General features: G+C 35.4%; 1 protein-coding gene across 1 annotated transcript in view; it reads left to right on the top strand.

Annotated features, from left to right (window-relative positions):
* Positions 1-16,692, top strand: part of LOC132553017 (ras-specific guanine nucleotide-releasing factor 2-like) — a 184,097-nt gene that overhangs the window by 111,560 nt on the left and 55,845 nt on the right. Inside the window, exons 10-11 of the mRNA XM_060217220.1 lie at positions 4,552-4,662; positions 8,608-8,725. Coding sequence (XP_060073203.1) covers positions 4,552-4,662; positions 8,608-8,725 — 229 coding nt within the window. The remainder of the gene's footprint in view (positions 1-4,551; positions 4,663-8,607; positions 8,726-16,692) is intronic.

Below are 16,692 nucleotides of genomic sequence, written 5' to 3'. Positions count from 1 at the left end.
TGGATGGTGTGCCTCCCTGATATAATAATGGTGGATGGTGTGTCACCCTGATATGATAATGTTTGATGGTATGTCACCCTGATATAATAATGGTTGATGGTGTGTCACCCTGATATAATAATGGTTGATGGTATGTCACCCTGATATAGTAATGGTTGATGGTTTGTCAAGCTGATAAATTAGTGATTGATGGTATGTTCTTTTTTGTAAGTAATGGTTTGAAGTGTGTCACCCTGATAAATGATTAACTGCTTTCCTATTTAAAAGTTAAAGGAGATGGTCACCATAGTGAATTATAACCTATTTCCTTATTTGGATGTAATGCTTGGTGGTTTATGTAACACCATGGTAAGCTGCTGCTTCCTGAAAACTGGAGAGAACATTGCATTAAATCATAGACTGCTAAGCTAGATTTCTCCAAATCAGTCCATAGCAGAGACAAGGCAAAAGTGATGACCTTTGTTCCAGGTATTTGTTGGAATATCTACATGGTGAGAGGATCTTGCTTCTGATTGGCTGACTTACACAAGTTATCACAGTTCTTTTACTGGTGCTATTATACTTCTCTAGTATTATAATGGAAAGTCTTTTAGGTTGCTGTAGTTACTATTTGTTTTTGTTTGATTAGGATACAGTTTGGTTTGTTAGATATAAGATAGTTGGTCCAGACTAATCTCTTGGGTTTGGATTAATATACTGAAAACTGAATTAGAAGTTGTATATTTGACTCTCTCCTACTCAGATTCTGAGTTCTGTGTCTATCAACTACAGTTACTTGTGCCAGAAAATATTGTAGCATATATAATCATCATATATACATGCCTTTTGTAGTTATAGCAATACAGATGGATGTGTTTACCTCCCTTTAATCATACCTAACTAAGATATTGGTTATGTTGTATAGTAAGAAAGGGACATAACTCCTTACATACTAAAATTATTGGTATGTGCTCTTCCTAGGAATGCTAATCAAATTCAAGGGAAGATAACTCTGCTCTTTATCTATGAAGCTTATATAATCAAAATAATTTTGTTTTATAACTAATACTGGTGTTAACTGTTATTGGTTTTGAGGAAAACCTTGAAACATAATCGCTCTACCCAATTTGTCTTTGAAGATACTTTGATGCCTTAGCACTTGTCATTATATGTTGACAGATACCGTGATGTATAATTACACACTGTGAAATGTTGACAGATACCGTAATGTATATTTATACACTGTGAAATGTTGACAGATACCGTAATGTATATTTACACACTGTGAAATGTTGACAGATACCTGGATGTATATTTATACACTGTGAAATGTTGACAGATACCTGGATGTATATTTATACACTGTGAAATGTTGACAGATACCTGGATGTATATTTATACACTGTGAAATGTTGACAGATACCTGGATGTATATTTATACACTGTGAAATGTTGACAGATACCTTGATGTATAATTACACTGTGAAATGTTGACAGATACCGTAATGTATATTTACACACTGTGAAATATTGACAGATACCGTGATGTATATTTACACACTGTGAAATATTGACAGATACCGTAATGTATATTTACACACTGTGAAATGTTGACAGATACCGTAATGTATATTTACACACTGTGAAATATTGACAGATACCGTGATGTATATTTACACACTGTGAAATATTGACAGATACCGTGATGTATATTTACACACTGTGAAATATTGACAGATACAATGTATATTTACACACTGTGAAATGTTGACAGATACCGTGATGTATAATTACACACTGTGAAATATTGACAGATACCGTGATGTATAATTACACACTGTGAAATATTGACAGATACCGTGATGTATAATTACACACTGTGAAATGTTGACAGATACCTGGATGTATATTTACACACTGTGAAATGTTGACAGATACCTGGATGTATATTTATACACTGTGAAATGTTGACAGATACCTGGATGTATAATTACACACTGTGAAATGTTGACAGATACCTGGATGTATAATCACACTATGAAATGTTGACAGATACCTTGATGTATAATGTAAAATGTTGACAGATACCTTGATGTATAATTACACACTGTGAAATGTTGACAGATACCTTGATGTATAATTACACTGTGAAATGTTGACAGATACCTTGATGTATAATGTAAAATGTTGACAGATACCTTGATGTATAATTACACACTATGAAATGTTGACAGATACCTTGATGTATAATTACACTGTGAAATGTTGACCTTGATGTATAATTACACACTGTGAAATGTTGACACCTGGATGTATAATTACACACTGTGAAATGTTGACAGATACCTTGATGTATAATTACACACTGTGAAATGTTGACAGATACCTGATGTATAATTACACACTGTGAAATGTTGACAGATACCTACCTGATGTATAATTACACACTGTGAAATGTTGACAGATACCTTGATGAAATGTTGACAGATACCTGGATGTATAATTACAGACTGTGAAATGTTGACAGATACCTTGATGTATAATGTAAAATGTTGACAGATACCTGGATGTATAATTACACACTGTGAAATGTTGACAGATACCTTGATGTATAATTACACACTGTGAAATGTTGACAGATACCTTGATGTATAATTACACTGTGAAATGTGAAATGTTGACAGATACCTTGATGTATAATTACACTGTGAAATGTTGACAGATACCTTGATGTATAATGTAAAATGTTGACAGATACCTGGATGTATAATTACACACTGTGAAATGTTGACAGATACCTTGATGTATAATTACACACTATGAAATGTTGACAGATACCTTGATGTATAATTACACACTGTGAAATGTTGACAGATACCTTGATGTATAATTACACACTGTGAAATGTTGACAGATACCTTGATGTATAATTACACACTGTGAAATGTTGACAGATACCGTGATGTATAATTACACACTGTGAAATGTTGACAGATACCTGGATGTATAATTACACACTGTGAAATGTTGACAGATACCTGGATGTATAATTACACACTGTGAAATGTTGACAGATACCTTGTGATGTACAGATAATGTATAATTACACACTGTAAAATGTTGACAGATACCTTGATGTATAATTACACAGTATGAAATGTTGACAGATACCTTGATGTATAATTACACACTGTGAAATGTTGACAGATACCTGGATGTATAATTATACACTGTGAAATGTTGACAGATACCTGGATGTATAATCACACTATGAAATGTTGACAGATACCTGGATGTATAATTACACACTGTGAAATGTTGACAGATACCTTGATGTATAATTACACAGTATGAAATGTTGACAGATACCTTGATGTATAATTACACAGTATGAAATGTTGACAGATACCGTGATGTATAATTACACACTGTAAAATGTTGACAGATACCTTGATTTATAATTACACTCTGTGAAATGTTGACAGATACCTTGATGTATAATTACACACTGTGAAATGTTGACAGATACCTTGATGTATAATTACACTGTGAAATGTTGACAGATACCTGGATGTATAATGTAAAATGTTGACAGATACCGTGATGTATAATTACACACTGTGAAATGTTGACAGATACCTTGATGTATAATGTAAAATGTTGACAGATACCGTGATGTATAATTACACACTGTGAAATGTTGACAGATACCTGGATGTATAATTACACACTGTGAAATGTTGACAGATACCTTGATGTATAATTACACTGTGAAATGTTGACAGATACCTGGATGTATAATTACACACTATGAAATGTTGACAGATACCTTGATGTATAATTACACTGTGAAATGTTGACAGATACCTTGATGTATAATGTAAAATGTTGACAGATACCGTGATGTATAATTACACTCTGTGAAATGTTGACAGATACCTTGATGTATAATTACACTGTGAAATGTTGACAGATACCTTGATGTATAATGTAAAATGTTGACAGATACCGTGATGTATAATTACACACTGTGAAATGTTGACAGATACCTGGATGTATAATTACAGACTGTGAAATGTTGACAGATACCTTGATGTATAATTACACTGTGAAATGTTGACAGATACCTGGATGTATAATTACACACTATGAAATGTTGACAGATACCTTGATGTATAATTACACACTATGAAATGTTGACAGATACCTTGATGTATAATTACACTGTGAAATGTTGACAGATACCTTGATGTAGCTTCATGCAACTCGAGGACAAGTTATTTCCTGGATATAGAGTACGTAACTCTGGTAAATACTAGCTGCAATATACCACTCGGCTGGAGAGAACTTCTCTTTAGCTTGATTTGTTGAACATCAGACTAGTACGCCCGAGGTCCTGGGTCGGAATCCGAGCAGAGGCATGGAAATAAATAACGACTTCTGTTACAGACAGATAACCTTGAGGAATAATTACACACCATGAAATGTTGACCGTTATCTAATTGTTTTATAATGATAATTATTTGTTTGTGCTGACAAATATCATGATACAAAATTCTATTTCTTTGACAGATACCTCGATACATAATCACTCTGCATGAGTTGCTGGCTCACACCCCTCATGATCATGTTGAGAGACAAAGCCTGGAGTATGCCAAGAGCAAGCTTGAGGAGTTATCACGGGTGAGTGAACATTTGTAGCAGTCAGTTATCATGGTTGAGTGAACAGTGTTGTATGATTGGTGTAGAATTTATCATGGTTGTGGAAAAGTATTTTGTTATTGTCTGTTTTATGAAAACTTTGCCTTCGAAACAATTGGATTTTGACTTTAAAAGTTTGTTATCGCTATTTCTTAAGAAGTACTAAATTGATCTCTCTCATATTTCATCTGACAGTTCCCCTTGGTCTCTAGTTGTGCCCATGAAATTTTAGGACTGACCAAAAAAACAAAATGGCCAACAAATGGATATCTTAGATTTTGACTTTGAAAGTTTATCACTATTTTTTTACTACTACAACATAGATTTTTCTAAAATTTCATGTGTATGCATTCCTTGATCCCTACTTGTGCCTGTTTGATTTTGGCACTGATCAGAAAAAACAAAATGACCCACAAGTGGCCATCTTGGATTTTGACTTTGAAAGTTTGTTATCACTATTTCTTGAGAACTGATGAATAGATTTTTCTCAAATTTCATGTAAAGGTTCCTTTAGGTCCCTAGTTGTGCTTGAGTTTGGGACTGACCAAAAAAATCAAATACAGACAGCCATCTGGGATTTTGCCTAGTAAAGATTATCATGGCTGTTTCTGCAAAGGAATGTCTAAGTGTCTTATCATTAAGAGCCAAAATGGAGAAGAGCCGAGAAAAGAAGGGAAAAGATCCAACTTTCAAAGAGCTTATAAAGATCAAACAATGGTAGGCGCAAAGATCCTTGGGGATCTCTTGTCTGTTAATCCTGCAACATTCATTGAAAATCTAACAATCAAAACTTCATTAGTTTTGTTGTTCAGTCTTTGTTTACCTGACGTTGATGTTATACTGAATTTTGTCTGATGACATACACCAAAAATAATTGCTCCATGTAGAAATGTAGTTCTAAACCTCTAAGAATAAGACAGTGATTTTATGAATTTTCATAAATAGCTATGTTCATTACAACATATAAGATTGTTTATTTCAAAAATCATTTTATTGTTAAACATATTTGTTAAGTAATTTCAGAAAGTCGTTCTATCGTATTAATGTACATGATAAGATATAGCTAATTTCCATCATTGCCGAATACAGTAGAAATATATGTGGGAGACAAACTCTGACAATGGCAGGGCCAGATGCAGGAGGAGTCTAGATTAGATATCTGTTTTAAGTTGAATGATAAGAGAATATCATTCTTGTATCCTTTTATAAGGTTGCATATTCTATAGTTTTGCCTTATTTAGCTTTAGTTCTACGATTTTAGATAACTTGGAGATTTTCTTCACTAATTGTCAGCTTTCTTGTTCAATTTTTCAAGCTTGAGAAAAGTATATTTACAGACATTCTTAAGACAAACTTTAAATCTGTATAGTGTTAGTTCCATTTTTATTAAACTGTTTTTCTTTTTTAAATTAAGGACATTCTTTTGTATTCGTAGATTTAAAAATAAATACCTCGCAGACATAGGCTACATATGTTGTACATGTACAAATATTAACTCCTACTCATGATTGACACTCAGCCCATACCCATACATATATAGCTACATTAATATACATGTATAACAAAGTATTTGTCTGTATCTCAGTCCTAATCACATATGCTATGGGGGTTTGAAGTTGTAGAGTGTTTTTTAAATAATGAATTGTTTTTTCTGATACAGTTATGGGGAAAACCGTAATTTATTTCATAGTGGTGAAAATATTGTAAAAAAATTAGAATATGAAATTGGTTTCAATGATCATCAATGTCACAACCCAAAGTGATGGTCTTTGCCTAAATGGTTTAACAAGCAACACTGGATATGTTCACTGACCCTGTGTAGAATCTCATCTCCTGAGTATTTTCCATAGGCCTGCCAATACAAACCTTTGATTAGATATGGTGTGGTGGCCTACCATTAATAGGACTATTGATTGGTCAGGTCTGATGACCGCCTGACAATCAGACCAGGGCTACATCTCACAGCAGTGTTTAGCTGTGGCATGTCCACTCTAGGCAGCAGGATCAGTGTACATCTTTTGGAAGCTTGTCCAGGATAGTGATGTAACAGTCTCTAACTGTAGTGGGAGTATACCTGGTTCACACAGGTATTGTGTGCTGAAAAAGCTTCATTAAAGCCATTGATTCCTGAGACAGGTACAAATGTGATCGGTATTGTTTAACATCACACATGATCACTAATTGTTTGTACCTATATATAGTTGACCATTGGTCAATATGATTGGATTTTCCACATGGAGATGAAGTGTGCTGGTCATTAAGGTTAAGAGTAATTTTTTATGTGTGGTAAGGATAAGTCCAGCTATATTGCATTATACACACTACTCACTGTTGTACAGTAATCTAACCAAGCAAAATTTTACGTTTGTAACAACAAAATTTGTCACCAACACTGAAGATTATGTAATATAGTGTCATACTTGTAGATTATGTAATAGAGTGTCATACTTGTAGATTATGTAATAGAGTGTCATACTTGTAGATTATGTAATAGAGTGTCATACTTGTAGACTGTGTAATAGAGTGTCATACCTGTAAATTATGTAATAGAGTGTCATACTTGTAGACTGTGTAATAGAGTGTCATACTTGTAGATTATGTAATAGAGTGTCATACTTGTAGATTATGTAATAGAGTGTCATACTTGTAGATTATGTAATAGAGTGTCATACCTGTAGATTATGTAATAGAGTGTCATACTTGTAGACTGTGTAATAGAGTGTCATACTTGTAGATTATATAATAGAGTGTCATATTTGTAGATTATGTAATAGAGTGTCATACTTGTAGACTGTGTAATAGAGTGTCATACTTGTAGATTATGTAATAGAGTGTCATACTTGTAGATTATGTAATAGAGTGTCATACTTGTAGATTATGTAATAGAGTGTCATACTTGTAGACTGTGTAATAGAGTGTCATACTTGTAGACTGTGTAATAGAGTGTCATACTTGTAGACTGTGTAATAGAGTGTCATACTTGTAGATTATCTAATAGAGTGTCATACCTGTAGATTATGTAATAGAGTGTCATACTTGTAGACTGTGTAATAGAGTGTCATACTTGTAGACTGTGTAATAGAGTGTCATACTTGTAGATTATGTAATAGAGTGTCATACTTGTAGATTATGTAATAGAGTGTCATACTTGTAGATTATGTAATAGAGTGTCATACTTGTAGATTATGTAATAGAGTGTCATACTTGTAGACTGTGTAATAGAGTGTCATACTTGTAGATTATGTAATAGAGTGTCATACTTGTAGACTGTGTAATAGAGTGTCATACTTGTAGATTATCTAATAGAGTGTCATACCTGTAGATTATGTAATAGAGTGTCATACTTGTAGACTGTGTAATAGAGTGTCATACTTGTAGATTATGTAATAGAGTGTCATACCTGTAGTGTCATACTGATAGATTATGTAATAGAGTGTCATACTTGTAGATTATGTAATAGAGTGTCATACTTGTAGATTATGTAATAGAGTGTCATACCTGTAGTGTCATACTGATAGATTATGTAATAGAGTGTCATACTTGTAGATTATGTAATAAGTGTCATACTTGTAGATTATGTAATAGAGTGTCATACCTGTAGATTATGTAATAGAGTGTCATACTTGTAGACTGTGTAATAGAGTGTCATACTTGTAGATTATGTAATAGAGTGTCATTCTTGTAGATTATGTAATAGAGTGTCATACCTGTAGTGTCATACTGATAGATTATGTAATATAGTGTCATACTTGTAGATTATGTAATAGAGTGTCATACCTGTATATTATGTAATAGATTGTCATACCTGTTGTAATACCATACTTTATGATTATATAATACAATTTCGTATTTATAGGTTCGGTAATTCTGTGTTATACTTACAAATCATGTTATACATATTTGTATATTATAACTTCTTTCTTACAGATTATGCATGATGAAGTAAGTGAGACTGAAAACATCAGAAAAAACCTGTCTATTGAGCGCATGATAGTGGAAGGTTGTGACATACTCCTGGACGTTAATCAGACATTTGTCCGCCAAGGTAAGTCATGACTTTATTTAGTTACCATGTATACATATATATATATGTGTGTGTGTTTGCACATATATATATATATATATATATACAGTTGGAAATCATACAATATACGGTCATGTGCAAACACTTACTATACAGACAGGTGGAAAACTTACAGTATACAGACAGGTTGAAAACTTACTGTATATAGACAGGTGGAAATCTTACAGTAGTATACAGACAGGTGGAAATCTTACAGTATACAGACAGGTGGAATTCTTACAGTATACAGACAGGTAGAAAACTTACTGTATATAGACAGGTGGAAATCTTACTTTATACAGACAGGTGGAAATCTTACTGTATATAGACAGGTGGAAATCTTACAGTATACAGACAGGTGGAAAACTTACAGTTTACAGACAGGTGGGAAATCTTACAGTACGTAGACGGATGGAATTCTTACAGAAAGTTTAAGTATACATAGACAAGTTTTGTGAAGTGTAAGTATTTAAAATCTTCTGTTTGCAGTAGAACACTTTGGAATTGTTGATTTGATACAGTGTTTCGATAGGATTAATCAAGTGGAATACCAGGATTAGTGGTGACAGAACAGCAGGATTAGTGATGAGGTGATATAATGGGTCAGTAGGATTAGTGGTGTGTTGTTTTGGTGGGACAGCAGGATTAGTGGTGTGTTGTTTTGATGGGACAGCAGGTTTAGTGGTGTGTTGTTTTGATGGGTCAGCAGGATTGGTTGTGTCTTGTTTTGATGGGTCAGCAGGATTAGTTGTGTCCGGTTTTGATGGGACAGCAGGATTAGTGGTGTCTTGTTTTGATCGGTCAGCAGGATGAGTTGTGTCTTGTTTTGATGGGTCAGCAGGATTAGTGGTGTCTTGTTTTGATGGGACAGAAGGATTAGTGGTGTCTTGTTTTGGTGGGACAGCAGGATTAGTGGTGCCTTGTTTTGGTGGGACAGCAGGATGAGTGGAGCCTTGTTTTGATGGGACAGTGGGATGAGTTGTGTCTTGTTTTGGTGGGACAGTGGGATGAATTGTGTCTTGTTTTGGTGGGAGAGCAGGATTAGCTGTGTCTTGTTTTGGTGGGTCAGCAGGATTAGCTGTGTCTTGTTTTGGTGGAACAGCAGGATGAGTTGTGTCTTGTTTTGATGGGTCAGCAGGATTAGTGGTGCCTTGTTTTGGTGGGACAGCAGGATTAGTTGTGTCTTGTTTTGGTGGGACAGCAGGATTAGTTGTGTCTTGTTTTGGTGGGACAGTGGGATGAGTGGTGTCTTGTTTTGATGGGACAGAAGGATTAGTGGTGTCTTGTTTTGATTGGACAGCAGGATTAGTGGTGCCTTGTTTTGATGGGACAGTGGGATAAGTGGTGTCTTGTTTTGATGGGACAGTGGGATAAGTGGTGTCTTGTTTTGATGGGACAATGGGATTAGTTGAGTCTTGTTTTGGTGGGACAGTGGGATTAGTGGTGCATTGTTTTGGTGGGACAGCAGGATTAGTGGTGCCTTGTTTTGATGGGACAGCAGGATTAGTGGTGTCTTGTTTTGGTGGGACAGTGGGATGAGTGGTGTCTTGTTTTGGTGGGACAGCAGGATTAGTGGTGTCTTGTTTTGATGGGACAGAAGGATTAGTGGTGTCTTGTTTTGATGGGACAGAAGAATTCGTGGTGCATTGTTTTGGTGGGACAGCAGGATGAGTGGTGCCTTGTTTTGATGGGACAGCAGGATTAGTGGTAACTTAGTAAGATTAAGGTATATGGTTTGAGTATTAGACAAAGGTACATTGATGTTTACAAGATGTAACAGTATTTATAATACATACACATTTTGTATCAAATTACTGTGAAAGTTACCCATTAATAAATTATTCATAACAAGTGCTATAGACGTATACATGTGTAACTTGTCCCAGGCTTGACCAGTCAGGAATCAATACTGGACACTGGATGTGGTCAAGTGTTCCTTAGGTTCTCGTCGGGTGAGTCATCCTCGGATGAGGTCTATATATATCTGTCTATATCTATTTATTGGTGTCTTTATCAAGTTTAATACATCGCACAGTGTTTATGGGTCAGAGTTTTGGACTTTCAATCAGTTTAAAGTTTCAAAATAGGTTGATGATGTGCAAATTTAACTGCTGATTAAAAATTGCTTCATGAATAATTCATTTATGAAATAATGAAGTTTTAGAAGATGTGATATCACTAGAGCAGAGATTCTGGTGAGTGTACTGGCGTATACACAGGTCCTGGTGTGTGTTCTGGTGTATACACAGGTCCTGGTGTGTGTTCTGGTGTATACACAGGTCCTGGTGTGTGTTCTGGTGTATACACAGGTCCTGGTGTGTGTACTGGCGTATACACAGGTCCTGGAGTGTGTTCTGGTGTATACACAGGTCTTGGTGTGTGTACCAGTATCTACACAGGTCCTGGTGTGTGTACTGGTATATACACAGATCCTGGTGTGTGTTCTGGTGTATACACAGGTCCTGGTGTGTGTTCTGGTGTATACACAGGTCCTGGTGTGTGTACTGGTGTATACACAGGTCCTGGTGTGTGTACCAGTATCTACACAGGTCCTGGTGTGTGTACTGGTATATACACAGATCCTGGTGAGTGTACTGGCGTATACACAGGTCCTGGTGTGTGTACCAGTGTCTACACAGGTCCTGGTGTGTGTTCTGGTGTATACACAGGTCCTGGTGTGTGTTCTGGTGTATACACAGGTCCTGGTGTGTGTTCTGGTGTATACACAGGTCCTGGAGTGTGTACTGGTGTTTACACAGGTCCTGGTGTGTGTTCTGGCGTATACACAGGTCCTGGTGTGTGTTCTGGTGTATACACAGGTCCTGGTGTGTGTTCTGGTGTATACACAGGTCCTGGTGTGTGTTCTGGTGTATACACAGGTCCTGGTGTGTGTTCTGGTGTATACACAGGTCCTGGAGTGTGTACTGGTGTTTACACAGGTCCTGGTGTGTGTTCTGGTGTATACACAGGTCCTGGTGTGTGTACTGGCGTATACACAGATCCTGGTGTGTGTACCGGTGTATACACAGGTCCTGGTGTGTGTACCGGTGTATACATAGGTCCTGGTGTGTGTACTGGTGTATACACAGGTCCTGGTGTGTGTACCGGTGTATACATAGGTCCTGGTGTGTGTACCAGTGTATACACAGTTCCTGGTGTGTGTACTGGTATATACACAGGTCCTGGTGTGTGTACCAGTGTTTACACAGGTCCTGGTGTGTGTTCTGGTGTATACACAGGTCCTGGTGTGTGTACTGGTGTATACACAGGTCCTGGTGTGTGTACCGGTGTATACATAGGTCCTGGTGTGTGTACCAGTGTATGCACAGTTCCTGGTGTGTGTACCAGTGTTTACACAGGTCCTTGTGTGTGTACCGGTATATACACAGGTCCTGGTGTGTGTACTGGTATATACACAGATCCTGGTGTGTGTACCAGTGGTAACACAGGTGCTGGTGTGTGTACCGGTGTATACATAGGTCCTGGTGTGTGTACCAGTGTATACACAGGTCCTGGTGTGTGTACCAGTGTATACACAGGTCCTGGTGTGTGTACCAGTGTTTACACAGGTCTTGGTGTGTGTATTGGTGTATACATAGGTCCTGGTGTGTGTACCAGTGTTTACACAGGTGCTGGTGTGTGTGCTGGTGTATACACAGGTCCTGGTGTGTGTACCAGTGTTTACACAGGTCCTGACGTGGGGACTGGTGTATACACAGGTCCTGGCGTGGGGACTGGTGTATACACAGGTGCTGGTGTGTGTACTGGTGTTTACACAGGTCATGGTGTGTGTACTGGTGTATACACAGGTCCTGGTGTGTGTACCAGTGTTTACAAAGGTCCTGGTGTGTGTACCAGTGTTTACAAAGGTCCTGGTGTGTGAAGTCATGGTTGTAGAAATACAGTGGTATGTTTATCGTTGTACAGTTTTACTTTGATCCTGACCCAATGCTGGACACATGACCAGAACATCCTGATTGGTACATAAACTGACAGCTCAATCACAGTCTCTGGACAATTGTGTACTGAGACTACAGAAATCAATACAGCGCCAATACCAATCTCTTATATCTATTTCTCAAATGAAGGTCAGCTTAGGAAAATCACTACACAGCAGTCAGGAGGTGTGTGTGTGAGGGCTGTCTGAATCCTAGCTACCCTCAGATCTAGTTTTCAAATAAAGATCAGCTTAGGAAAATCACTACACAGCAGTCAGGAGGTGTGTGTATGAGGGCTGTCTGAATCCTAGCTACCCTCAGATCTAGTTCTCAAATAAAGATCAGCTTAGGAAAATCACTACACAGCAGTCAGGAGGTGTGTGTGTGAGGGCTGTCTGAATCCTAGCTACCCTCAGATCTAGTTCTCAAATGAAGGTCAGCTTAGGAAAATCACTACACAGCAGTCAGGAGGTGTGTGTGTGAGGGCTGTCTGAATCCTGGCTACCCTTAGATGTGAATTGTACAGTCCTTGTCCCCCAAGGGCCTGAGGGGTGGGGCCAAAAGGTGTCAAATTATCTCAGATTTCAAAAGTCTTCTTCTCAAAACTCAGATATGGTAGCATCAAATACTCTTCACTGATGGAAGCATCTTAACGGGCTTTACCAAAATTGTGAATTGAATGGCTCCAGGGTCTCACATTTCCACTTGGGGAGAGGGCAAAATTTACGATAGCTTATATAGGATACTAGATTTCTGAGCATAACTTTTTAATTTCCAATGGAAATATTTCAGACTTGGTTAGAATTAGGAGTGAAAGGTTGTTAAGTCTCATTGTACCCTATATGATGAACTACAGTTTTGTCTGTTCCATAACTTTGGTTTTCATCTCCACAGCATGCCTGTGTCATATGACAGACATGTGATAGACATGTGACTGACTTGTGATGGTCAAGATTGATTTTGACAATTTTGATTTTTTTTTTTTTTTAGAAAATATGGATAATTCCCAGTTCAAGCTTAAATTGTGGATTATTCAGGTCCATTTTGTTATAGAAAAACATGAAAGTTTACATGATTTTGAGAATTAATTATGTAATTTATTGATAAACATTAAGTTTTGCACATATTTAAATCAATTGTATGCTTAAACTTCTATAATGGTCTTTCAATGTGAGTTTTTTTCCTAAACATTGATATCATGTCTTTGTTATTGAAACAACATTGATGTCAGGACTTTGTTATCAATAGAACATTGATGTCATGAGGTTGTTATTGAAAGAAGATTGATGTCATGACTTTGTTATCAATAGAACATTGATGTCATGACTTTGTTATCAATAGAACATTGATGTCATGACTTTATTATTGATAGAACATTGATGTCATGACTTTGTTATTGAAAGAAGATTGATGTCATGACTTTGTTATTGATAGAACATTGATGTCATGACTTTGTTATTGAAAGAAGATTGATGTCATGACTTTGTTATCAATAGAACATTGATGTCATGACTTTGTTATTGATAGAACATTGATGTCATGACTTTGTTATCAATAGAACATTGATGTCATGACTTTGTTATTGACAGAACATTGATGTCATGACTTTGTTATTGATAGAACATTGATGTCATGACTTTGTTATTGATAGAACATTGATGTCATGACTTTGTTATCAATAGAACATTGATGTCATGACTTTGTTATCAATAGAACATTGATGTCATGACTTTGTTATTGATAGAACATTGATGTCATGACTTTGTTATTGATAGAACATTGATGTCATGACTTTGTTATCAATAGAACATTGATGTCATGACTTTGTTATTGATAGAACATTGATGTCATGACTTTATTATCAATAGAACATTGATGTCATGACTTTGTTATTGATAGAACATTGATGTCATGACTTTGTTATCAATAGAACATTGATGTCATGACTTTGTTATTGATAGAACATTGATGTCATGACTTTATTATCAATAGAACATTGATGTCATGACTTTGGTAGTGACAGAACATTGATGTCATGACTTTGTTATCAATAGAACATTGATGTCATGACTTTGTTATCATTAGAACATTGATGTCATGACTTTGTTATCAATAGAACATTGATGTCATGACTTTGTTATTGATAGAACATTGATGTCATGACTTTGTTATCAATAGAACATTGATGTCATGACTTTGTTATCATTAGAACATTGATGTCATGACTTTGTTATTGATAGAACATTGATGTCATGACTTTGTTATTGATAGAACATTGATGTCATGACTTTGTTATTGATAGAACATTGATGTCATGACTTTGTTATCAATAGAACATTGATGTCATGACTTTGTTATTGATAGAACATTGATGTCATGACTTTATTATCAATAGAACATTGATGTCATGACTTTGTTATTGATAGAACATTGATGTCATGACTTTATTATCAATAGAACATTGATGTCATGACTTTGTTATTGATAGAACATTGATGTCATGACTTTGTTATTGATAGAACATTGATGTCATGACTTTGTTATTGATAGAACATTGATGTCATGACTTTGTTATCAATAGAACATTGATGTCATGACTTTGTTATTGATAGAACATTGATGTCATGACTTTATTATCAATAGAACATTGATGTCATGACTTTGTTATTGATAGAACATTGATGTCATGACTTTGTTATTGATAGAACATTGATGTCATGACTTTATTATCAATAGAACATTGATGTCATGACTTTGTTATCAATAGAACATTGATGTCATGACTTTGTTATTGATAGAACATTGATGTCATGACTTTGTTATTGATAGAACATTGATGTCATGACTTTGTTATCAATAGAACATTGATGTCATGACTTTGTTATTGATAGAACATTGATGTCATGACTTTGTTATTGATAGAACATTGATGTCATGACTTTGTTATTGATAGAACATTGATGTCATGAGGTTGTTATTGAAAGAAGATTGATGTCATGACTTTGTTATCAATAGAACATTGATGTCATGACTTTATTATCAATAGAACATTGATGTCATGACTTTGTTATTGATAGAACATTGATGTCATGACTTTGTTATCAATAGAACATTGATGTCATGACTTTGTTGTCAATAGAACATTGATGTCATGACTTTGTTATTGATAGAACATTGATGTCATGACTTTGTTATTGATAGAACATTGATGTCATGACTTTGTTATTGATAGAACATTGATGTAATGACTTTGTTATTGATAGAACATTGATGTAATGACTTTGTTATTGATAGAACATTGATGTCATGACTATGTTATTGATAGAACATTGATGTCATGACTATGTTATTGATAGAACATTGATGTCATGACTATGTTATTGATAGAACATTGATGTCATGACTTTGTTATTGATAGAACATTGATGTCATGACTTTGTTATTGATAGAACATTGATGTAATGACTTTGTTAGTGATAGAACATTGATGTCATGACTTTGTTATTGATAGAACATTGATGTCATGACTTTGTTATTGATAGAACATTGATGTCATGACTTTGTTATTGATAGAACATTGATGTCATGACTTTGTTATTGATAGAACATTGATGTCATGACTTTGTTATTGATAGAACATTGATGTCATGACTTTGTTATTGATAGAACATTGATGTCATGACTTTGTTATCAATAGAACATTGATGTCATGACTTTGTTATTGATAGAACATTGATGTCATGACTTTGTTATTGATAGAACATTGATGTCATGACTTTGTTATTGATAGAACATTGATGTCATGACTTTGTTATCAATAGAACATTGATGTCATGACTTTGTTATTGATAGAACATTGATGTCATGACTTTGTTATTGATAGAACATTGATGTCATGACTTTGTTATTGATAGAACATTGATGTGATGACTTTGTTGTCAATAGAACATTGATGTCATGACTTTGTTATTGATAGAACATTGATGTCATGACTTTGTTATTGATAGAACA

The sequence above is a fragment of the Ylistrum balloti genome, unplaced genomic scaffold (genome assembly GCF_031769215.1).
Source record: "Ylistrum balloti isolate Yb309-2 unplaced genomic scaffold, AGI_CSIRO_Ybal_v1 Utg370292, whole genome shotgun sequence".
Lineage (NCBI taxonomy): Eukaryota > Metazoa > Mollusca > Bivalvia > Pectinida > Pectinidae > Ylistrum > Ylistrum balloti.
This window is presented reverse-complemented; position numbering and strand designations above follow the sequence as displayed.